Source organism: Psammomys obesus, unplaced genomic scaffold (genome assembly GCF_907164565.1).
Source record: "Psammomys obesus unplaced genomic scaffold, mPsaObe1.curated_primary_1811, whole genome shotgun sequence".
Lineage (NCBI taxonomy): Eukaryota > Metazoa > Chordata > Mammalia > Rodentia > Muridae > Psammomys > Psammomys obesus.
Window position 1 is genome coordinate 16,068,127 of NW_026591598.1, and position 23,639 is coordinate 16,091,765.

At 53.6% G+C, this 23,639-nt stretch overlaps 2 protein-coding genes across 5 annotated transcripts in view; both read left to right on the forward strand.

The window, feature by feature from the left end:
* The first annotated feature begins 5,961 nt into the window (after positions 1-5,961).
* On the forward strand, positions 5,962-15,448 carry Sh2d5 (SH2 domain containing 5). Of its 4 annotated transcripts, none has more exons than XM_055611233.1 (10): positions 5,962-6,040; positions 8,473-8,600; positions 8,909-8,989; positions 9,324-9,398; positions 10,150-10,296; positions 11,294-11,533; positions 11,678-11,852; positions 12,212-12,320; positions 12,792-12,951; positions 13,686-15,448. In XM_055611233.1, the coding sequence occupies exons 2-10, from the start codon at positions 8,514-8,516 to the stop codon at positions 13,887-13,889; spliced, it is 1,278 nt and encodes a 425-aa protein (XP_055467208.1). In that variant the 5' UTR covers positions 5,962-6,040; positions 8,473-8,513; the 3' UTR covers positions 13,890-15,448. The 4 variants fall into 4 exon arrangements, with proteins under 4 accessions (XP_055467208.1, XP_055467209.1, XP_055467210.1 ...); XM_055611234.1 differs by having other exon boundaries at positions 11,681-11,852; XM_055611235.1 differs by lacking the exon at positions 9,324-9,398.
* A 1,537-nt stretch (positions 15,449-16,985) lies between these two features.
* Kif17 (kinesin family member 17) overlaps positions 16,986-23,639 on the forward strand; it is a 36,081-nt gene continuing 29,427 nt past the window's right edge. Inside the window, exons 1-2 of the mRNA XM_055611008.1 lie at positions 16,986-17,216; positions 23,284-23,430. Of these exons, the coding sequence (XP_055466983.1) occupies positions 16,986-17,216; positions 23,284-23,430 (378 nt within the window). The remainder of the gene's footprint in view (positions 17,217-23,283; positions 23,431-23,639) is intronic.

The following is a 23,639-nucleotide window of genomic DNA, read 5'->3' on the forward strand; positions in this document are numbered from 1 at the left end:
TAATATTCTATATTCAGGTAAATCCTTAGACTGGAAAAATAATTATAGCACAGCTAAGGACAGTATCCCAACACAGAGATGTCATTCTTGAAAGCGTCTGAATTTCTCCCATGTTTGCCAGGTAATAGTTACTCATAGGATGTTGTTAGCTGCCTGTGCCAACAATTCTCTGCCCGGAGGTTGGTTTATCTATTTTATGATTTTGCTTCTAAAAAGGTTTGCTGAGTGATCAGCTGGTACCTGTCTATATCAGCTACTTTAACATGTAGTGTAAGAACTTGAGGTAATTTTAGGTCTCTCTCAGCTCTGAATTCTACTACTTCACAAAAGTTGGGCTTAGGACAGTCTCTTTTTAACATCCTGGGAAGGGAAAAGACCGAATTATTCACCTGGAAAGCCCCAACTGTCAGACATATATACTGACATAGAGGAATTCCTGGTTTTTGTTTTTGTCTGTGCACTCGGCTTTACACATTTATAATTTGGCAGATGCAAGAGGTAGGTAGGTCTCTGGTCTAATGATCTGGTTTATAGTGTCAAATAGACTCTGAAGCCAGATGCTTGAAACTCTGGAAAACGAGTCTCTGGAGGTGCTGGAATCAAGATGGTGTGGCCTAACCTACATTCTCAGATACCCTTCCATAAAAGTGTGACAAAGGCTAATTTAGCATGGGTTGGACCTGGTCCACATGACCATAATTACAGGAGATCTAACCTTGTGTGTGTTTCAGAATAGACAGACTTGTTGGTCCACACCTGTAACCACAGAAATAGGAGCTGTTTTAATCATGTCTGTTGACAATAGTTTGAGAAATGTATGGGAAAATGAGATTAAATAAATACAACACTTGGATATAAACTTGGCTTGTTACTTAATGTGTTAGTTTCCTGCTGCTGTGACAAAAGAGCAGAAGTAATCTATAAGGAGGAAAAGCTTTAGCTTAGCTTGTGTCTTTTTTTGCTTTTGAGTCAGGGTTTCTCTGTACAGTCCTGGCTGTCCTGTCCTAAACTCATTTTGTAGACCAGGTTGGCCTCAAACTCACAGAGATCCACCTGCCTCTGCCTCCCAAGTGCTGGGATTAAAGGCCTGCATTACCACCGCCCAGCATGAGAGCTCACATCTTAATCCACTAGACAAAGCAGACCCCAGTAACAAACCTCCTCCAGTAAGGCCGCACTTTCCAGGAAAGCCGAACAGTTCCACCAGCATGGGACAAAGTGTTCAAACATATGAGACTATGGGAGCCATTCTCACTCAAATCATAGCTGTGGCTCTTGGCAAGGGCATATACTCCCAGTACTATAACTTCCACTACTAGACTGCTACCTTTGGAGAAGCCACAGCCCACATCACTTAATAAAAATCATAATAGTACCAGTGTCTAATATGCTAGGCTTTGTACTGTGTTACCAAATACCTAGTAGTTCTGTGGTCATGATTATTGTCTTCACCTTATGGATTGTATAGTATGTCACAGGTAGATGGCATGTGTACTTTACATGTATTTAATGTGTGTGTCCACCTGCACCCATGTGGAGATCAGAGGGCAACTTGGAGTTGGTTCTCCTTTCGTCATTGTCAGACCCACACAAGTGCCTTTACGCCCTGAGACATCTTGCTGACCCCAAACAGCAAGTATTTGAATACAGCGCTACTGTTCGAAATGTCTCAGCCCAGTGACTCCATCTCTACCCTTGGAAAGAAATGTTTATGAAGCCTAGGAAGTGAAGTCCTCATAAGGCAGGTTTGCTAAGAAGTCAGGGTGGCTCACAGGCATTTTGTGTTGTTTGGATTTGTTCAGATAGGTTCAGATATATATATATATATATCTGGTTGCCCTAGCACTCACTATAAAACAGACTGGCTTTGAACTAATTCTCCTGCCTCTGTCTCCCAAATGCTGGGATTTACACTGAACTTCAGTGTAGCTTCAGCTGCAAAAATTTATTGGGAAATACTATCTGCATGGTTCTAAGTTTGTTTTGGTTTTTTTTTTTTTTTTAAGGATTTATTTATTTTTTGTTTATACAGTATTCTGTCTGCATGTACACCTGCACATCAGAAGAGGGCACTAGATTTCATTATAGATGGTTGTGAGCAACCATGTGGTTGCTGGGAATTGAACTCAGGACCTCTAGAAGAGCAGCCAATGCTCTTAACCTCTGAGCCATCTCTCCAACCCCTGGCTCTAAGGTTTTTAAAAGATACCTTTTTTTTTTTTTTTTTTTTTTTTTAATTATTGGGTGAAGGGCATATCCTCTGGCCTCAAGAGGCCAGAAGCATTGGATCCCAATGGAGCTGGAGTCACTGGTCAGTGTGAGTGGCCCCACATGGCTGTCAGGGACTGAACTCAGGTCACTGCAAGAGTTGTATGTGCTCTTAACCACTGAGCCACCCCTCCATTCCTGCCCATAAGGTTTTTATAGGACTCTGTAGAGACTCAGCCACTCTCAGGTCCTAGCCCTGGAGTGCTTTGTTTGGTGTTCTCTCGCCTTCCTCCAGAATCACCATCACAGTCCGTAGGACGGCTTTCCCAGGAGCCATGGCATCAGGCCGATCTTCCCACATTAGAAGGTTGGCAGCTTCTTACACTTAAAATTCTAAAAAGGAGCTCGTTTCCCATGATGCCCACCAAGAATGTAGATGTATCCATTTAATAGTCATGAGCTGGAATGGTAGAAGTTCCCACTGTCCATCATGCATCTGCTGGCCTCTGGTCTCAGTACAGAAGTATGGGACAGCCTCATTCCACTGCACCATTCTAAGACCTTGATCTGGTAAAATTTTTGTCAGTATTTAGCCCCTTACATTACCTGTTTGTACAGGTCAGCTTTGCTGGTAACATGATAGTAAGGAACGTGGGCGCGGAGGTGGGGAGGTGGCTCAGTTGTCAGAAACCAGGCAACTCTGAGTTCCCAAGGCCTACACAGCCATCAGCTGGCCCCCTTAATCCACGAGGATCAAAAGTAGGCCCAGTGGTAGAACTGAGGGCGTTTGGTGTGCAAGCTACAAAACCAAAACATCTAGTGGCTTCCATGTTTTCAGTGTATGTGTTACCGAGTGGGTTGGGTACCACACAGTCTTCCTGCAGGAAATGCATCCCCAGGCACCTAGTCTGTCTTAGCAACAAGCTACTAAGTTTCTGGGAAGAAACTCCCCCTCCCCCACTTTCAGACTTCCTTTCTGCTCCAGAAGCCCAGTGCCTGGGTGGAGGACACACAGTGCCCGGGGCACTGGCCTTCCTGGGTACTTGGAGTGGAGCTGCATCACACTGCACTGCCAACTGGAGAGCAGCTTCCTGTGGATGCGCAGTTACTCCCACTCACCTTCGCCAGCTGCTGAGCACAGACCAGATTCAGGGATTTTCAATAGAAGGGGAGATGCTGATAGCAAGCTCCCACCTGTGTGGTTTAGCAGTTGCCATCGACTCATCAGGAAATAACCCTGACTTGCAAGGCGTGCCCTGATGCATTTGGCAATCACGACTCCCGCCCCAGCCTGTCTTTTTTTGTCATCCCTCTCCATGCTTAATGTGGGTAATCCCAGGCTTCCTGCACAGGTGAGTCACGCATCTAGTTGAAGTGCTGCTCCTGGTAGCTTGAGAGGTCCTGAGGACTGCTTCATGCGACAGTTGTCCGTTGGGACTAGGTCAGCTTGCCCATAGAGGACTGGCACCTCCAAAGTTTGTCACCTTAGATGTCATCTTTTCAGCACAGTGTTTTGTTTGAATTTTGTGGGTATGGTGTTTGTCTTATGTGTGTCTGTGTACCACATGCCAGAAAACAGTGTTAGATCCCCCTGAAAATGGAATTACAGATGGTTGTGAACCACCATGTAGGTGCTGGATGTGGGAATTAAACTTGGGACCTCTAACCACTGAGCCTCTCTCTAGCCTATAAGGTTTTATTATTATTATTACATTTTGGTTATTATTTGTATGTGCACATGGACTGTGGGCATTTGAAAAGCAGGACAACTTTTTAGGAGTCATTTGCTGTCTTCCACAGTGTGGGTCCTAAGGATTGAACTCAGCTCATCAGCTTTGGCAACAGGTACTTTAAGCCACAGAGCTATCTTGCCTGGTTTTTCTTTTGTCAGTGCTGGGGATTGAACTTTGCCTGTACACTCCTGAGAAATGCTGAAGTATATCCCCGGCCATTTTTTTATTAAAAAAAAAAAAAAAAGTTGTACTTATTTGGGGGCTGGAGAGATGGCTCAGCCATTAAGAGCACCTGATGCTCAGGCAGATGCTCAGTTGTGTCTTAGCACCTATGTTGTATCTCACAACCACCTGTAATTCTAGCTCCAGAGGCCACACACCTGGGTTCCTCTTCTGTTCTCTGAGGGACCCAGGCATGTATATGATGCACATACATGCATGCAGGCAAAACAGGTGAGTGGTGAAATGTCTCTGCCCTTCCCGAGGACCTGCATGTCAGTCAGCTCATAACTCCAGTTCCAGGGGATCTAGCCCTTCTGGCTGGCAAGGGCACCAGGCGTGCATGAGGTGCACAGACGAGACATCGTCCACACAGATAAAAATAAGTAAGATGAAGAAAGGAACGAACCACCATAGTTCACAATTAAAAATAGAAACTTAAAATAAATTTAGATGAAGTAAGGAGCTTCAAATACTTTATTTTTGAATAAAATATATTTTATTTTTTGTTTGTTTTTGGGTTTTCGAGACAGGGTTTCTCTGTGTAGCCTTGGCTGTCCTGGACTCACTTTGCAAACCAGGCGGGGCTCAAACTCAGGGATCCGCCTGCCTCTACCTTCCCGAGTGTTGGGATTACAGGCGTGTGCCTGGCTGACCCTTTCATTTTTAAGGATCCCGAGCTGCCAGTTTTGGTAAACCGAGTTTCCCGTTGCTCCTTCATGGTCCTGGCCGGGAGACTGTCAGCTAGGTTCCTTAGCATATTTGGCCCAGGGGAGTCGGTAAAGGGCACAGACAAAAGAAATTCAAGACTACTGAGTGTCACTGGCATTTACTGACCCTCCACTTACCAAGACAGTGCCAGGGCTAGCCCGTGGCCCTGTCGCGCCTTCCAGTTCTCGTTGTCAGGGGTGACAATGGCCATGTGGAGAGGAAGTGCTCCCATTAAGTCCCTCTAACAGTCACACCTCTCACTGTTGCCTCTGGAAAGGTGCTAGGAGCTCCGCACAGACAAGGGATGCTCAGGCGGTGCAGGCCTAACCCTAGGAACTCCTCTGAGGCGGCAGATTCAGGTCCTTCTCGCTGCCTGTGTCATCATCTATCCCGGTGTCCCGTAAGATGGGGACAGCACTTACTCTCCCTGGGCCTGATTGATTCCTGGATTTCTGTGGTGTGGGGCACGGGCAGTTTCTGATGCGTTCTCTGCGGAGTTCGGGTTTAATACAAGCACTTGCCTGGCTCGGATTGGTGAGTTATTTGGGCCACCTACAACGCTCCTCGCCTAACGGGATCAGAAGGGCCCGCCCTTTCGGCTCTGCTCGAACTGGCTGAATTCACTCACCATGTCCTCCTCTAAGTGGATTTCTGTGCGGCTCGAAGGGCAGGGTCACCGCTCTGCTGGACCTTAGCTGAGCAGCCCAAATCACACGGGAAGGGGATACGTGATACCAAGTCCTCTGCTATTTGCGTGTGAAGGGCTGGAACTGCGTGGTCGTGGGGCGACCTGGCCGACCTAGGCCCTGCAGTGGAGATGAGAACAGAAGCCGAGTGGCGAGGCTCTGAGCTCTGCCGGTCTGGACGGCTGCGCGGAGGAAGAGCGACTAGGAGGAGCCGGCCGGGGCCGCGGCATGGGCGGAGCCAGGGACCCTCGCAGCCTCTGATTGGGCGGCAAGGCCGAGCGGAGCGGCTCCGATTGGCTGATGAGGCGGGCAGCAGCAGCCAGGTGATGCCCGAGGGTCGAGTCCGGGGCCACGTGGGGGGCGCGCTGCGCGGAGGCGGGGGCGGGACGGTCGCGGCTCCGGGAGGTGCGGAGGCTGCGGGGACCAGAGCTGTGAGACCCGCCAAGAGGCGCGGCGGCGGCGGTGGCGGCGGCGGCATCGGCGGTGAGTGCGCGCGGGGACCCTCCAGGGTCTGGGCCAGGGCCGGGAGGGTCACTGTGAGAGCGAGCCGCACCCCCACCTCCGACCACCGGCAATTTCCATCCCCTCAGCCCTAGTCTCCATCCGTCCCCTCCCGGCGCCGGGGCACCTGAACAACCCCCCTTCCCCGCCCCCGAGAACCTAGCCCTGCGTGGGGAGGGTGGCGCTTGCGAGGTCGCTGCCAGCGCTTGCAAGCGCTCCGCACCTCCGCGCGCGATCGGTTCCTCGTCTTCCCCATCCAGCCTGTGTGCCCCGCGCGTCCAGATACATTCTCGAGAGGAACAGAGGCTGGTGAACAGCCCCGGGAGGTGGCCGTCTTCCTCGGTCCCCTCCACAGTTGAGGAACTGAAGGCTGGCAGGCCAGGGGCAGACCAGCCAAGCCTGCTGAACCCCAGTCCCGTCCCTGCTTGCGCGGGTCCAGGACCTGTAGGGGGTGGTATCAGGGCTGTGCTGGCTCCTGCGGCACCTATTCCTGCACAGACCCAGACCCAGTGTGTACCAAGGGTGGATGCCTGCTTGGGGGCCCCATAGAATGTAAGGACTCCCGTGACAGCAGATTCCTGAGCTTGCCAGCTCCCCCTCCTGTGGTGTGTGTCTTTGGTCAAGCAGTTGAGTAGTCAGTCTCCCGGTACCCTGAGTGGATGGATAGCTCAGCTACATGGTGCAGAGGCCCTGTGACTGAACGTTAAGTACAGAGTCAACCTGGCCAGGCCCCTGCTCCTAAGGAGAACCACCTGGAAAAAAGAAGCCGAGGACCATCCCAATGTTCTTTCTGTAGGAACGCCCTGGCCTGGCAGGCCCCTGTGGTTGGTCTGAGCCAGAATTAGACTGGAAAGAAGGCAGGAGAGGAACAAAGTTTCTGTTCCTGGGGAAGCTAACTATGAGGAGGGTGGGGAAGGGCCAGGTGCTGGGAGGATGCCGTCCCTGCTCTCTGTACTTCGATCCCCACCCCCTCACATACACCGGGATTAGGCAAGCTGGTCTCTGTGTGTGGAGAGTACGAGGTTTGCTGACCCTTGGCTCTTTCTCTCCACCTGATGCTTGCTGGGCTGTGTGCCACAGGCAGGGTGTGAAGGGCTCTTGTCAGCTCTTTTTGTCTCTTTCGCAGTTGCTTTTCTTCTCATCCTGTTCCATCCTCCACCCCCTTCCTTGAGGGTCTCATTGCCAGCTGTGTGTCTTGTGGTCTTTGCCTCCTTTCTCTCTTCTGCCCGCATTGGTAGATTAGAAAGTGAAAAAGCACTTCACTGCCTCCCTGAGAGCCCTGTCCCCCTTCTGGGAAGGGGTGGGCAGCACGTGGCAGCAGTGTGGTTTGCTTTAGGTGAAACATCAGGCGTGTGGTTGGGTTAGAGCAGGGCTAGAAAGCCCGGTCAGAACGCAGGTTGGCAGCAGCCCATTGGAGGGCTAGATGTGCTCTGAGGGGCTCTGCAGCCTGCTCGCCGTTCTTCCTGGCTCAAAGTTCTAGGTGCCTGGGGCCTCTGCTCCCTGGCTTGAGCCTGGGCTTTGAAGGGCATTGGCAAGCAGGAGTGCAGGGCCCTTTCTGGGTTCTAAGAGCATCACTTCTAAGGCACCCAAGCCCCTCCCTTTCCAAGCACTCCTGCTGCTGTGGCACACCCAGGCCACACCCTCTGCCTGTTCACTGTTCCTGCCCTAGTGCCTGCTATGCCTCCCCATGATCTTGAGTGCCTGCAGCCTGCTGCTTTGGCAGTGTACCTCAGGCCCTAGCTCACTTTTTGTGTGTGTGTGTGTGTGTGTGTGTGTGTGTGCCTCCCTTCCTGCTGCTGTCACCCCTGCTCTTCAATGGACTCCTCCCAGACTGACCTCTTTAACCTATGAGACTTTTTTTCCTCTTGAGTTGGGGATATTGTATTGTCCAGACTAGCCCTGAACTCCTGCCCTCCTGCCTTGGCTTCCTGAGAAGCTAGAACTACAGGCAAACACCAGTTCTTTCTGGACACTAAGAGCTAGTTCCAAATTTCTACCAGCTTCCCCCACCACAGAGGGCCCAGTCAGCTCTGAACCCCAGCTCTAGCTCAGTGGCCCATGCCATGAGCCATCCCACTTCTGACCTGCCCCCAAACCTTCCTAGCCATCACGAGCCCTGAGTCTAACCTGTTGCACCTCTCTGCTTTGCTACCATCTCACCTGTTTAAGGTTTATTTAGTTTCCCACCTTGTCCCCCAAGAATGTTGTTGCTCAGAAGCAGGCAGAATTTGTCTTTTGTCTCTGTCATGTGCCTGGGACATTGATGGGCACATAGCTAGGACTCTGGGTTTGTTCGTTGGCTGAATGAATGAATGAATGAATGAGCGAGCAAGCAAATGAACAAGCACACCAGCCCCTAACAAGGAGCCTTCAACCAACTGTCTGAAAACCAACCTCTCCCCTGCCCTTCGTAGCCTTCTCTCCGTGGAGCTTGAAGCTGGGCACGCTGGGGACCATGCAGAGGGCTGGGGCCGGGGCCCGCAGGGCCTCCGACTGCGGGCCTGCACCCTACCGGCCCAGGTGCATTGCCAAGTTTGCCCAGGTCGGTGGGTGCCCATCTTGTGTGCTCTAGAAGGTAGTTGCGGGGTGGCTGCCCCCTAGGGTTGGGGAGGACTTGGGGCCCGCAGATCTGACTCTGTCTCCTTTGAGTGGGTATGTGCACACAAATGTCCGTATAGGCGAGAAGAGGCCCCTGTGACCTGACCAGGTCGCCTGCTGAGAGCATTAGCAAAGAACACTGCCCCCCCCCCCCCCCCCAGGAGAGAGCCTAGTCACTGCCCACAGCCTGCCTGCAGGGTGGAGTTTTGCACTGTGGGCCTTACTCGCCTGTCTTCTCCCCATCACCACCAGTACGTGGGATCCTTTCCTGTGGACGACTTGGACACTCAGGAGAGCGTGAGCCTTGTCCAGCAGCAGCTGTGGGCACTGCAGGTGATGGGCTTGGGGAACACAGCCCGAGGGTGGGCACCGTCATATCAAGCTTGGATGGAACTCTGAGGGCACATGAGGCCCAGGGAGGGTGGGGCCAAAGGTCTTCCGGAGGTGACCCGGTGAGTTCCAGGCTTCAGGACACTTCCTAGATGCCTGGGGACTCATGCCTCACAGGTCATAGCACGACTGTTGGGGGGTCTGCCACCCGGGCCTTGGTCCCTAGGCAGGTGTGTCAGAACTGGCTAAGAAGCCTTGATGAGGAGTGTTGTGTCAGGACTGCAAAGGGCTCGGCCTGGGAAATGACATCTGCCTTTGCCAACTTTCTTCTCCTCAGGACTGTTCCCGACGCCGGGCTGTCATCCTGAAATTCAGTCTTCAGGGTCTCAAGATCTACAGTGGGGAGGGTGAGGTAGGAGGAGTAAAAAGGGCCCGGGGCAGCGAGGACGGTTTGCCCCATGGCCCCCTAGAATAAGCTCAGACAACAGTTTCTTACCTGGCTCTCCAAGATCTTCTGTAGAGGCCACCTCCTGTCCTAATCTAATGGGTTGGGGAACATTCATTGGCCAATGGCTGTGGACAGCCATGGGCTAGAGATGGTAGGGAGCTCTTGCATGCTTGCCTGTCCCTCCCTGGCTACGCACTGCACAACCGACATGGCTGCCCATTGACTGCCAGGCCCAATTGTGCAAGCCACAGCTGCAGGCTTCTGCAAGGCTCGGTGCTGTGTGCGGTAGTGCCCTGGGCACCTCCATCACCCTCCTGAGGCACTGCTAGTATCTGAGGTGACAGCAAGAGACACTCAGGGGACTGTTATCACGTGGAGAGTGAGTAGCAGAGCTGTATTTGAAGTCCCAGCATCCTACCCCAGAGATCAGGTGTATAGCCCCAGGGCCTGCTGCCACTGCCTCTGTGTGGTTGCAGCCAGAGATCACTGGGTGCAGTTCTGTCCCTCAGTTTCATAACTTGGGGCGGCTCTCCTGATGGACGTGTCTACAGCAGGCCCAGAGCCATGAGCACTAAGAGCTGGGGTTTGGCAGGCCTTGGGGAAGGAAAGAAGGGTCTTGTAACCACAGGAGGTGGATGGCCTATGCCAGACATGCAAGACCCAGGAGACTGCCACATAGGTGTCTGAGACTTGCTGTCACCACCATCCCTCACAGGTGCTCCTGATGGCCCATGCCCTGAAGCGCATCCTCTATGCCACCTGGTGCCCTGCTGCCTGTCAGTTTGCTTTTGTTGCCCGGAACCCGCGCAGCCCAGCCAGCAAGCTCTTCTGCCACCTGTTTGTGGGGAGCCAGCCTGGAGAGGTACCTGCGACGCCGAGCTTTATTGTCCTCAAGCTGTAGGCGTAAATCCATGCCTCACCACACTGGCTTTTGGCTCTTCTGTCCTAGGACTGTGTATAGCAAGTCGTCACCCTTGACATTCCCTAGGGCTGGGCACAAAACTAGCCAGGACTTTTTCTCTGCTGTGGAGTGCCTGCCCTCCCTCATCCTGGCTAGTTCCCATCACCCTTCAGAGCCCAGCCCAGCTGTGACTTGAACCAGCACTTGGCTGCCCCCATGACAGACTTTTGAGTCCTTTAACTGCAGAGGCTGGGTCCAGTCTTTGAGCTGTCTGTAGGTGGCCCTGTGTAGTAGATGCGGTAGGTTGGAATCAGATAAACAGTCAAGACTGTTGTGGTCACTGTGAATGACAGGTCTGGAGCAGGCAGCCATTTAGTGAGTTCCAGCATTTGTTCTCACCTCTGGATGTGGGTCCTGGGTGACAGGCAGCTCAGGCTGATGGTTCCAACATGCTGGGGGCTGGATTGTGTGAGCTCCATGGGCCTCAGTGCCCCATCTCATGAACGCCTCAGAGGATCATGGGGAGGTGAGGATAAGGGAAAAGCCGCACAGGGCTCCATGTTCTGCCCTGGGTCACCCAACAGCTCTTAGGTTTTCAGAGCCAGGGCCAAGGCTCTTGGCCACTCCAACTGCTGGTGATACAGACGAGCGATGGGAGGATGGTGAGTCTGGTGTAGGTGTGCGGTGGGCCCAGGGCTGTGCTCTCTGCTGTAAGCACGATGCCTGGCACACAGTAGCTTATTTGTGAAGCGACTAGAGAGAGCTGGTAGCAGAGGCTACATTTGCAAGTGGTGAGGGGTTTGAGGGCTAAGTAGGAGTTTTCCCAGGAAGTCTGTGGTGGGGGTGGAAGGGTCAGTACCTGAAGTTAAGGGGACATTTGCAGCTCTGGAGTGTGGGCTGGTACGTGAGGCGCTTCCCAGGAGACTGCTGCAAGCTGAGCCCACCCCTCCTGTCCTAGGTCCATATCCTGCACCTGCTGCTCTGCCGCTCCTTCCAGCTTGCTTACCTCTCGCAGCACCCTGAGGAGAGGGCACAGCCTGAGCCTGTGGGGGACATGTCCCCGAAGCCACTGTGTAGCCCTGGGGCACCCCCTGCCCTGGTGCGGGAGCCCTTCAGCCGGGACCAGCTGTCACAGAACGTCCATGCCCTGGTCTCCTTCCGACGGCTTCCTGCCGAAGGGCTACTGGGCAGTGGTGGGGTATGCAGCGCCCCCGTCAGGAAGTGGGTAGGGGAAAGGATCAAGGGCGCGGGGTTATATTGGAGGGATGGACTTCTCACCGGGTTCACATAGCCTCGAATGGATCTGAATCTGTCTGCCTGTGGGCCCCTCTTGGTGTCCTAGAAGGAACTGCCAGAGCCAGAGGGCCGAGGGGGCACCCGTCACACCCGCCTGGGGAACCCCTACTGCTCGCCCACACTGGTCCGCAAGAAGGCCATTCGCAGCAAGGTGATCCGCTCTGGGGCCTACCGAGGCTGCACCTACGAGACCCAGCTGCAGCTCTCAGCCCGGGAGGCCTGTGAGTTGGAAGAGGAGGCTGTCTGGCTAGTGGACTTGGTGGGCGCGGGAGCGGGTGTTCATGCATGGTTTTTTTTGAGGCTGTGGCCTCATGCCCTTGGACCCGCCCTTCTCCTATGGCTGCCTGTGTGCATGTGAGGGTACATCAGGCTTGTGGGCTTGTGCAGGCAACTAGGCAGTTGTGTATGGACTTTAACTGGTGAGTGCAGAGTTTCTGCTGAGGGACCAGCTGTGTAGCTGTTGGGTTAGGGAAGAGGCTTGGTGGGGAGACAAACCACAGGGTAGGATGTGTGGTAGGGAGGGGCAGATTGGGCCTGGGGAGGTTCTGCCATGCTTCCTCTGACCTTCCTGTCTCCACAGTTCCTGCTGCATGGGAGGCATGGTCCCGAGGCCCTGGTGGCCCCTCGTGCCTGGTGGAAAATGAGGGTAGCCTGACAGAGAACATCTGGGCCTTTGCTGGCCTCTCCAGGTAAGGGAGTTCTAGCCCAAAGTCCAAGCCCTTGGACTTTGTGAGGTAGGCTCCTTGTCACCTGTACACAGGGTAGGTAGGCAGGGTGTATGGAGTGTGGGTTGCTCCCTGCCTAGATGACCTCAGGTCATGGACTTCTCTTCCTGAATCTCAATTTTCCAGAATGCAAAAAGGGGCTAGAGAGAGGAGCCTGGGAGGAGACACAGGTGAAACCCTCAGGATCTGGCCTGTCACTGCCTGCCTTCCCAAGGTTCCTTGGACCGCTCCTGACCAGGGCCTTGAAGTCAGCAGGTCAGGTCTTCAGAGGCCTTGAGTTCCATGGCTAATGTTCACTGAGTAGCCACTCTGAGGGCATATGTCCAGTCCTCTGCCACCACTGCCAAGCTCCTCAGGCTAATATCTCCCTGACCAGGATGACAATGTGAGTCTAGGGTCAGACTGGTGTCCTTAACCTTGGCTCCCTCCCCCTAGGTCCTGTGCTCTAGCCCTTCTTCGGAGGGATGTGCATGGGGCCTTCCTGCTGTGGCCGGAGCCAGGTGCCAGTGGCCAGTGGAACCTGTCTGTGCGGACTCAGTGTGGCGTGGTGCCTCATCAGGTCTTCAGGAACCACCTGGGCCGGTACTGCCTAGAGGTGAGACTGTGGGGTTACCCTATGGGGCTTCCAGCATTGCCCTGCTGCTGCCTCCATCTCTTGAAATTCTTGCTCTGCCCTTTAACTGTCTTTGAGCTCCTGAGCTCACCTCACTTTCATCCTGTCCCCCAACTTGGTGTTCTCTAGCCCCACTCCTTATCTTAGTCCCTCTTCTGTCTCCTTAGCCTTGCTAGTCCTGCTTCTGTTTTTTTTTGTTTGTTTGTTTTTGGGGGGGTTGTCACTGTTGTTTTGTTAGGTTTTTTTTTGAGACATGGTTTCTCTGTGTAGACCAGGGTGGTCTGAAACTCAGAGATCTGCCTGCCTCTGCCTCCGGAGTGCTGAGAGTAAAGGCAAACACCACCACACCAGCCTTTACTTCTGTTCTTGCTGGCCACCAAGGTTCTCTGTCTAGCAGTGTCTTTCAGAGGTTTCCTCTAGGAGAGCTGACCCAAACCCACACACGCAGCCTCTGAGTCACTGGTTGCCAGGACTGGGCTGGCAAGGCTTTTACACAGCATCTGTACTTCCAAGCCAACTGCCTCAGGCCTGCCCAGGCTGGGAAGAGCGAGGACACGGTTACTGTTCCATGGTTACTGCACATTCTGAATTTATCCCCCTGCTTTCCAAATGGCAGGCACATGATGGGAGACCAGAGTGGGGGTGGGGTGCTGGTACACGGTAGATGCATGAACTATGGGGCAGAGGCCCAGAGCTAAGGACCACCTTCTCCCCAGCACATACCAGCAGAATTCCCCAGCCTGGAGGCCCTGGTGGAGAGCCACGCAGGGATGGAGCGCAGTCTCTTCTGCCCACTCAGCATGGGCCGTCTCAACCCCACCTACGAAGAACAGGACTGTGGCCCTGAGGGCAGGCTTCCACGGACTCTGCGGCCCCTCAGCCATGCCAAGTCCGAGGCAGAACTGCAAGGCCTAGGCTAGGACGCAAGCCCTCAGTCCCCTGTGGGCCCAGCCTTGCCTTGGCCCCTGATCTGCAGCAGTCACTCTGCCCTTCTTGCACCCCATTCCCTGGCCGCCAGCTTCAAACAGGTCATTCTGCCCCTCAATCGGTCTTCCATCACTTCACTGTCCATGGGAGAGGAGCCTGAGGTTGGAGTTGGAGATACCAGGATCTCTCCCAGGACCTGGGGGCAGCTGAGACACCAGCATCAGCAGGTATAGCCAGGGATCTGGTAATGCTCGGTGACTTTGGGTATTGACCATTGCCAGGTTTCCACTGTCCTTGTGCAGAGGCTTTCCCAACAGTTTGTGGATGTGGGTGCAGCCCTTGCTGGGGGAGACTAAGCCTCTGCTGCATGGGACCCCAGAAGCTCCCCATAGCAGCCAGATGCTTAGAGAGTTGCAGAGTTGACACTCTGAGTTCATTTCCTGGAGTCATTCTGACTGGGGCCAGCAATGAACAAATCGCAGTCTTTTGGAAGCCACCTCATGCTGGTGTTTCCTGAGCACTAATGTAAGCCCCACAGAGGGTGTGGCCTTAGCAACAGGAGGTCCAGGGACACATTCTAGAGGAAGTGGCCCAAGCAGCAAATGACAAATCCAAGTGTTCCTTACATCAACTCTGTAGAATATATAAGTCTACCCAAAAGAACAGACTTCTTAGTCAGGTGGTGGCGGCGCATTCCTTTAATCTCAGCACTCAGAAAGAAGAGGCAGACAAATCTCTATGAGTTTGAGTGCAGCCCGGTCTATAGAGCAAGATCCAGGACAGCCAGGGCTTCAGAGAGAAACCCTTTAAAAAATATATTTCTTTGGAAGCAGAGGTGTAGGCATCAGTGAGAAGATGTCTTGTTTGGTGCCTTGGATGCCACAGGTTTCAGTGGAAGCCTCAGGTTCTGGGTTTTGGATCCCTTGTGACAGGGGCAGCTTCTGCAGAACAGAGAGGAGACAAACCTGAGAAAATAAAATGGCAGGCCAGGCCTGGTACTTTCAGCCGGAGTACATCACCCAAATCCCCCAAACTAGGATGAGCCCATAGCTCAGGACCCTGCCATTTCTTCCAAGTCTTGTGAGGGGTGGAGAGAAAGCTGTCTGTGAGGCCCTTTCACAGGAGACACCACCACCTCGACTGTGGGTGGTGTCCCTTCCATGGTCATGCCTACCAGCATGTCCACTCAGTGAGTAGGGCCTGGGCCCCACGGGAGAAGAAGAATTAGCATATCCTGTGCCTAACCCCAGAGAGTTACACCTAAGGAAACCTGGTAACTGGCCCAGACTTTAGGCCAGGGCTCACCTACAAGAGGCTGTGTTCACAGTATGAATTGCCAATGTGTACAATACCAGGGGATATTCAACCTGTCCATGGGTCCAGCCTTCCCCACGCCCTTTAACATTTCTTCCAAAGCATTTATTGATCGCATGATACAAACGGAACAGCCTGGAACCCACGTGTTCAGACTATCAGATCACAGTTCTGTCTTTGTAAACCATCACCACAGCTCTCCTGTGTGGACTTTGAGACAAATAAAACACGTTTCTTTACAGTCTGTTGTAGAAGTTCCTTGAGTAGCTAGATCTTCATCAGTGTTTTCCTGTTTTGGCCTGTTTGGCAAACATACTACAGCAAGTATGAAATGGTGGGCCTGCCTGTGGTCCTGGCCACCAGGGCCCAGGAAGTTCTGAAGGGATTGTGTGGTTGATGCTCTGAGAGGTCTTCTAAGAAAAATATTGGAGGGCCGGAGAGATGGCTCAGTGCATTTTGTCAAACCCACTGACCTGAGTTTGATCCCCTGCTCCCGGAGAAGGAGAGAGCAATTCGTTGCAAGTTGTCCTGTGACCTCTACAGTCAGTGTACCTTGCTTCCATGCAAGTGCGTGCACACGGGAGCACACACGCGGATAATTTTTTAAAATCCAGACTGTGAAAACTCGGGCTTGCATACTGCCTCAGCAAAGTGCAGGAGGCCCTTTGCACAGCCCAGGTCTGCCTAAACCTAAGCCTCAGATCCAGGAAATTCGTCCTGACTTCCTATAACTGACAGGATCCTTTTAAAGATGAGCCACAGAAATGGTTCATTTGTATTCACTCCTTGGTGTGTGCGTCAATGTTAGTTTCCCCTGCTAGAACTAAGAAGCTGTCTTCCCAGCGCCTGTCAAATGACTGGTGGTGTTTCTCTGCAGAGGGACTCATGGGAGCATTGCAACGGGGTGGTTAGTGGCGTTAGACAGGACCAGGAGGTTAGGCTGTGTGTCCTTGCCAACAGGAAGACTGACCTCTAAAGTTTTGTCTTTTAAAAATGTTTTTAAAAAATACTTTTATTCATTTCTGTGTGGGCCCGCTTGCAAGGGTCCTTTCCACCATGTGGGTTCCGGGGTAGAACTCATACAGGCGGTCAGGCTTGGCAGCAAGCATCTTTCACTATCTGAGCCATCTTGCTGGTCCAGCTTTCTCGTCTTCTAAAATCTGGAGTCTTAAGACTAGCCCTGTTATCAGGAGGCTTCGCCCTGTCAGTGCGCTGTGGATAGGGGACAGCGAAGTCCTTGTCACCCTCTCAGTCTCTAACCCCTGAGAGAGATGGAGTCAAGCTCTTAGCCTCTGCTCGGCTGCTGAACCTCTCTGACCTGGAGCTGCAAGGCCTGCGGGAACAGGGTCGTCCCTACCACCCGGCATCCCAGGCGGCCAGCCTGCAGACAGGCTTTCCTTTGCACTCAGCGTTCTGCGGCCTGCCCTGTGATGTCACGAACGTTGCTCGGCAACGGCGAACGCCGAGACAGGGTGCAAGAGCGCGAGCGTGGCCTTGCCAGCTCCGGGGCTCGGGTCGTGCAGCGGCGCCTGCAGCGCGGATCCCCCGTTCCCCGCCCGGGCCCGGCCTCAGGGACGGGCGAGCCCGGGCGCGGGAGGCGGCGGCCCGGGCTCCAGCCCGGAGACTTGTCTGCCGAACCCCTGCTGCTCCCAGCTAGCCACGCGCGGAGCCTCGGCCCCCTGCTGCAGCCCCGCCCCTGCCGCCAGGCCCCGCCCTACGAGGGCTCTGGCTCCACCCCCTGGTCCGGGCCACGCCCCCGGGGCGCTCGGGGCGCCATGGCCTCGGAGTCGGTGAAGGTAGTGGTGCGCTGCCGACCCATGAACCAGCGGGAGCGCGAGCTGAGCTGCCAGTCAGTGGTGACGGTGGACTCCGCACGCGGCCAGTGCTTCATCCAGAACCCGGGAGCGGCCGACGAGCCCCCGAAGCAGTTCACCTTCGATGGCGCCTACTACATGGACCACTTCACCGAGCAGATCTACAATGAGATCGCCTACCCGCTGGTGGAGGTGAGGGCGCCCCGAGACTGCAGGGCCAGGCTCGGGGCTCCCCGAAGGTGGAGACAGGATAGGTGGGTTAGCTCAGCCCCTGCCGCCCAAGCCAAGCGAGAAGGCTCCGGGCACAGGTGGATAGCAGCAGGTTAGTCTGAAGGCTTGTGCTGGCTGTAGACACCGGGACCTGCTTCCAGTGTGGCGTTCACTTCTCCATTGAACGCTGCTCCACACCCCCGTCCTTTGCAGCATTTACCACAGAACTCCAGACCCAAGACCGCTCAGCGCCCCAGCTTGCCCAGACCCTCATCTCTTGCAGCCCCCTTGTCCTCCGCCTTCATTCCAGACCTGCAGGATGCTAAAAGCTCCAGCCTTTCCCTCAGCCTCCTCCCCTCCCAAGAGTCCTAGGAAACTTCTCTCCTCTGTCAGGTGGTGGTCCACACTTGCTCCCATTTCAGCCCCATCAGCAAAATCCCCCTGACCTCACTCTCCTGAGAGTAGTGGAGGAGACACCTGTCTTTCTAGAGAGGGAACAGTGTGGGCCTTCCATGTGCTCCCTCTGTCACTTTGAACGTGCTCTGTCTGGCATCTGAGGTTCAGAGATGCCCTGCTGCAAAGAAACCCATTTGGCTTCTTTGACCTAGCATCCCCAAAACATCTAACATGGATGCCTTCCGTTGACTGGCAGGCCCTTTCAGCTGTTGCCTCTGTTGAGAGGGTTGATGTGCTCTGAAGCCTGCAGCCTGCCTGGCAGTGAGCCAGGAGTATGTGCCTTGTTAGATTCTAGGGTCAAGTGTGCACCTCTGCTCTGCTGACCTCTGACCCTACTCCCAAGGTTTTCTGATTGATGGTGTAGACCACAAAGCACATGGCAAGAGGTGGTTCGCTTTGAACACTTAGAGGTCAAGGGACAGCTCCCCCAGGGGGCAGCCCCAGGCTCTGAGGGTAGCTGGCCTGGTTTTCTAGGCTAGAAGGGATGGATCTGAGAGGTCATAATTCAGTCCATCATATTTTACTGGGGGTTTGAACCTTCATCAAATAAAGGACCAGCTCTTGCTTGCACATCATGCTTCCAAGCAGCCTGTTCCACCTTCGTTTCTTGGTCTCCAGAGTGTTCTACCCACTCAGAGGCCTCCTGGGAGCGCTCATCCCACCTCCATCCCAGGAAACTTGCCTCCCTCTATTTAGATTTGCACCTTGAAGATTTGAACTTGTGTTCTTCCTTGGCCTTGTTTGTTTGTTTTCCTATGACTGTCAGCGCTGCTCAGAGGCCTCAGTTCCTGTTCCTCTTGTTGTTATGGATTGTGCAGGGTCTAGGCAGGTCCCACCCAGAGAGGGAGACAGTAAGGTCACAATGACAGGCCTATTGGATCTCTCTCCCAACTTTCTCTTCTGGTGACCTATCAGTACAGACCTATCTCTGGACACTTCCCAGACCTCAGATTTGACATCCTGTTCATTCGTTAATCTGTTCACCCATCCATGAAATGGAACATTAGCAGCCCCACTGTGAGCCCCAGGTGGAGCCCAGGGAGGCTGTGTGAAGGAGATAAACTTACCCTCATCAAGCTCAGGGTCAGAGTTCAGCTAAGCTAACTGTTAGCAATCAGTGGCAAGTGGGAGGGCAGCACAGGGAGGCCCGCAAACCTTGGAAGGGACAGAGGGGAGAACAGAGAGGGGAAGTCTAAGATGAACCGCCAAGGAGGCCAGGCAGGAGGGTGAAGGCTGTTGGGCAGAGGCAGGCATATAGCAATTGACCTTCACCAGGAGAACTGGATTCATCTTCTCAGAGAAATGACTGAGGCCGGAGGAGTCGTGGAACCAATCAGGGACTCCTGTTGTTCCCTGTGTCCAGTCTCCATGCTCCGCTTCCCATTTGAGGACAGCGTGGAAAGCAGATCATAGCCCTGGCTGCTCCAGCCAGAAGCAGTGCACTGTCAGGTGGCTGTGTGAACCCCAGGCCTGCTCACCCGCCCCCGCTCACCCACCCCACCCCACCCCCCCCCCCCCCGCCCTCCCCCGCCCCCGCTCCCCCGCCCCCCCCCCCTCACCCGCCCCCCGCTCACCCACCCCCGCTCACCCGCTCCCTTCAGGGCTTTCTGGCAGGTAGTGTGAGCTTCTGCCCAGGATTCTCCCTTCAGATCCTACCCAAGCTGGCCCTGCACTTCAGATGCCTCTTTCTGCCGCTTCCCTTTCCTCCTCCATCAGTCCAGGCTCTGACCTCATCTCTTGTCCCCGACTGAGCTTTTCAACTCTCCTGGGGCTTCCTTCTCCACACCCACCCCCTCCTCCCACCTGGTCCAGCTGCCCACTACCCCACCCCACTCCACCCCTTTAACCAGCAGCCCTGCCATCCTATCTCCTGCCCCTGACAAGAGTTCTCCAGTTGCCTCCTGACTGACTTCCAGGCTACCCCAGGACTACATGCCCACAGCTTCCATCATGTCCAGGCTGAGGAGGGTGGCCCGGTGCCTTGTGCAGGAGCAGCCATACGTAGAATGTTCACCCATGGGAACATCTGGGAGGGCGCCTTCAGGAGACATGCTGAAATCTGGGGCAGGCGTTTTCATTTCAGTTGAGAGAAGGAAGTATGTGTCGTGTCTAATGCGCTGATGACACTGGCTTAGAGCCCACTGCTCAGCTGGGACTGCAGCTCAGGTATGGAGCCCTTGCCCAGCGTGGAGTGATGAGGTTTGATCTTGGTAATGGCCAGGGTGGGGAGTGTCGTTCTCCATTCAGCAGGAGCCTGGATCTCTGCTAGGGTCCTAGAGTTCGGCTTGCAGATGGAGAACAGGGGTTCCATTTCTCTCTGAGGCAGCTTAGGGTGAGGCCCGAGTGTGCTAAGCCGGAGTGTAGAAAGGTTTTCCACAGTGTTACAGTTTGGCAATTTTACCGTGAGGTCACTGGTGGCACTGGAGGCCCAGGTGGTCCAAAGCTTATGGCGATACCAAAGTGTTAGAGCTCTTGGTCACGCTGCTGTGCTGAAGAGGTGCTGGCCAAGGCCAATCCCTGGTCAGCTTGCAGCCAAGAGGCAGCCCAGCGAGGCCCAGGCCCAGTGAGACACGACCCAGGGAGGGTGAATGTATTTGATTTGCTGGGGTTAGAGGGTCAGGGATACCTAATTGTCCTATCACAAGAAAGGAAATTAATTATCCTATTTGGGGGGAATCTCCAAATACAATTGAAGGTCACTGCTCCCTTGTAGGAATCAGTACAGGAATTCCTAGATGCTTTCTAGAGCAGTTTTCTTATCCCAGAAGGGTCTGGCCTATAATCTGCCCTGAGGGCTATGTGATGCTCCTTACAAGACCTGGGGTCACCCAGATCAGGGGAGACTTTTAAAACCCCACTGAGAAAAGGGAGTCTATCATAACAGACTGAGTGTAAATAATTGGCTTCAATCATATCCAGCCCCACCATGGGGGATAACCAACAGTCGGTTTCATGAAAAAAAAAAAAGTTTCATAATTCAATAAGATAGAATGGGGTGGCAAATACACAGTGACCAGAGGTAGTGGGCATTGGGGACCTGTTTCATATGGGTATCAGTTACTGTGAGACTTTAAAATCTTCGTTTCATCTTAGAAATATGCCTCTCTCTCTCTCTCTCTCTCTCTCTCTCTCTTTCTTTCTTTCCTTCCCGAGGCAGGGTTTCTCTATGTAGCCTTGGCTCTCCTGTACTCACTCTGTAGACCAGGCTGGCCTCGAACTCACAGAGATCCGCTTGCCTCTGCCTCCCTGAGTGCTGGGATTACAGGTCCTAAAGTTGTTTTCTTTTTAACTCCAGGGCAGTGCTGTCCTATAGAACATTCCAGAACAGTGGAAATGCTCTGTCTGCACTCACCAGTTAGGTACCCATTAGACATAGGTGACTAGTGGCACAGGAAAGGGACTGGTACCACTGAGTGCCGCCGAGGAGCGTATTGATTACTCTTGCATCACGATAACCCAAATACATGACAGAAGCGGGGCGGGGGAGGTTTACTGTGGCGCACTGTTTCAGGGCTCTCAGTCCAGCAGCATGAGGAGCCATGGTGGTTGGTATCAGCAGAGCAAACATGGTGATAGCAGCTGGCAAACGATGAGCCAGAGCTAGGGAGTGGGTCTAAGCTTCAAGGGCCTGTCCCTAGTTACCGACTTCTGCCAGCTTAGCTCCTGAAGATTCTGCAGCACCCCCCAACAGTCTCACCCCAAACAGTGTCACCTGCCAGGAAAGAAACACTCAAGGCATGACCTGTAGGGGACACTTCAGATTCAAACCAGAATCTTTTTGTTTGTTGTTTTTTGAGACAGGGTTTCTCTGTGTAGGCCTGGCTGTCCTGGAACTCATTCTGTAGATCAGGCTGACCTTGAACTCAGGGATCCACCTGCCTCTGCCTCCTGGGTGCTGAGATTAAAGGCAGGCACCACCACGCCTGGCTATACTAATTTTTAATTAAGCTAAATAAAATAAATTTAAAAATAAATAAAGCTGTTTTCTATTGGAGACTTGAGGCACATGCATTTTTAGCTCCCCAGTGGTGGCCTTTTAAAAACTAAAAGAAATGAAATAAAACTAATTATAACACAGTCAATGCAGTGAACCTATATAAAAGGAAACAGTATCACAGAGACTATACCTAACAACTCCTAGTTGCTACTTTATGTTATTAATTATATTAAGATTTTGAAGTCTTTAGCTCGGTCAGTGGTGGCACAGGTCTTTAGTCCTTGCACTTGGGAGGCAGAGGCAGGAGGATCTCTGAGTTGGAGGCCAGCCTGATCTACACAGGGAGTTCTAGGACAGCCAGGGCTACAAAGAGAAACTTTGTCTCAAAAAACAAACAAACAAACAAACAAGCAAACAAATCAAAGAAAGAAAGCCATTAGAGGCCAGTCTGAAAGCAGAACAGGTTCCTGACATAGAAAACAACAGCCAGCACCTGCAGGGCGACTAAATGCATCCAGGAGTGAGTGGCCTTAGAAGTGGAACCCAGCGTGGCTGCCTTCCTTCTCAGCCTCCTCATCCATGCCCCACTCCCAGATCCCCCTGCCGCTGTCAGCCACTCTCCTGTGTCCCTCTGGCCTGGACCCACCTCCTTCTCCTCATCAGCAGCTCCACCTCTACCCTGTGCCTGCTTCCTCCCACACCTTCCTGCTTCCTTCCTTCCTTTCACTCCCTCCCTTCACCGTTCCCCAACTTCTGCCCTGTGTCTGTGCCTCACTGCCCCGCCCCCCCTCACCCTCCAGTTCCCGGCAGACATCAGTGAGCACCTGCCCATGCCTGCACTTGTCCTGCCTAATGCACAAGATGATTCAGCCTTAGGAGGGGCTGCGTTCTTATCCCTTATGACAGACGAGACTGAGGCTCCGTGTGTCTTAGAGTTCCTATTGCTATGATGAAAACACCGTAACTACGAAGGGTTGAGGAGGAAAGGATTTAGTTAGCTTACCTTCCAGGTCATACTCCATCAAGGAGGAGGTCAGGACAGGGACTCAAGCAGGGCTGGAACCCGGAGGCAGGAGCTGATGCAGAGGCCACTCGGAGGGGTGCTGCGTGCTGGCGTGCTTCCTCTGGCTTGTTCAGACTGCTTTCTTACAGAACTCAGGACCGCCAGCCCAGGGATGGGACCACCCACAATGGGCCCTCCCCTGTCCAGTCACTAAGTGAGAAGATGCCTTACAGCTGGATCTCATGGAGGCATTTCCTCAACTGAGGCTCCTTTCCCTCTGACCACTCTAGCTTATGTTAAGTAGCATAACAAAGCAGCCACTACGCTGTGTGCCAAAGACCAGTCCAAGTGCGTGTGGTAAAGAGAAGAGACAGGCTGAGAGTGTGGCTCAGTGGTAGAGCCTTTGCATAGCATGTATAAGACCTTGGGTCCTGTCTTCAGCAGTACTCGAAGAAACAAAACGAGCAGGGAGCTATAATTTGAACAGAGTTGGCTTCCTAGCACAGGCTCTTAGATAGCACCCCCCCTTTTGGCAGAGAGGTGCCTTGTTTAGGCGGAGGCCCAGGCAGGGGACCCGAGTCTGTGGGCTGGGGGCCGTGGTGCCTACCTGGACCCGCCAGCCGAACAGTTGGCTTTGGTTTCCTCTCACGCAGGGTGTCACTGAGGGCTACAATGGTACCATTTTTGCATATGGCCAGACAGGCAGCGGGAAGTCCTTCACCATGCAGGGCCTGCCGGATCCCCCCTGCCAGAGAGGCATCATTCCCAGAGCCTTCGAGCACGTATTTGAGAGTGTTCAGGTATGGGCTTCTTCACATGGGAAGGGGTAAAGCTGGTATCACCGATGGTCCCCAGGGCACCTATGACTGAGGCATGGACCTTAGTGACTGTCAGAACCTGCTCTTGACTCTACATGGCTCAGCAGAGGCAGGCCCTGGGACCTAAGAAGATGATGGGTGAAAAATGTAAAACAGAGAAGAGGCTAGCTGTTGGCTCCATGTTTTTCTCC

What these genes read in the sequence shown, in the direction of transcription:
- Sh2d5 (XM_055611233.1), top strand. Translation starts at nt 8,514, where the DNA reads ATGCAGAGGGCTGGGGCCGGGGCCCGCAGGGCCTCCGACTGCGGGCCT. An exon ending in GGCTACTGGGCAGTGGTGGG is followed by an intron (nt 11,534 to 11,677) that starts GTATGCAGCGCC and finishes TTGGTGTCCTAG; the next exon opens with AAGGAACTGCCAGAGCCAGA. An exon ending in TGGGCCGGTACTGCCTAGAG is followed by an intron (nt 12,952 to 13,685) that starts GTGAGACTGTGG and finishes CCTTCTCCCCAG; the next exon opens with CACATACCAGCAGAATTCCC.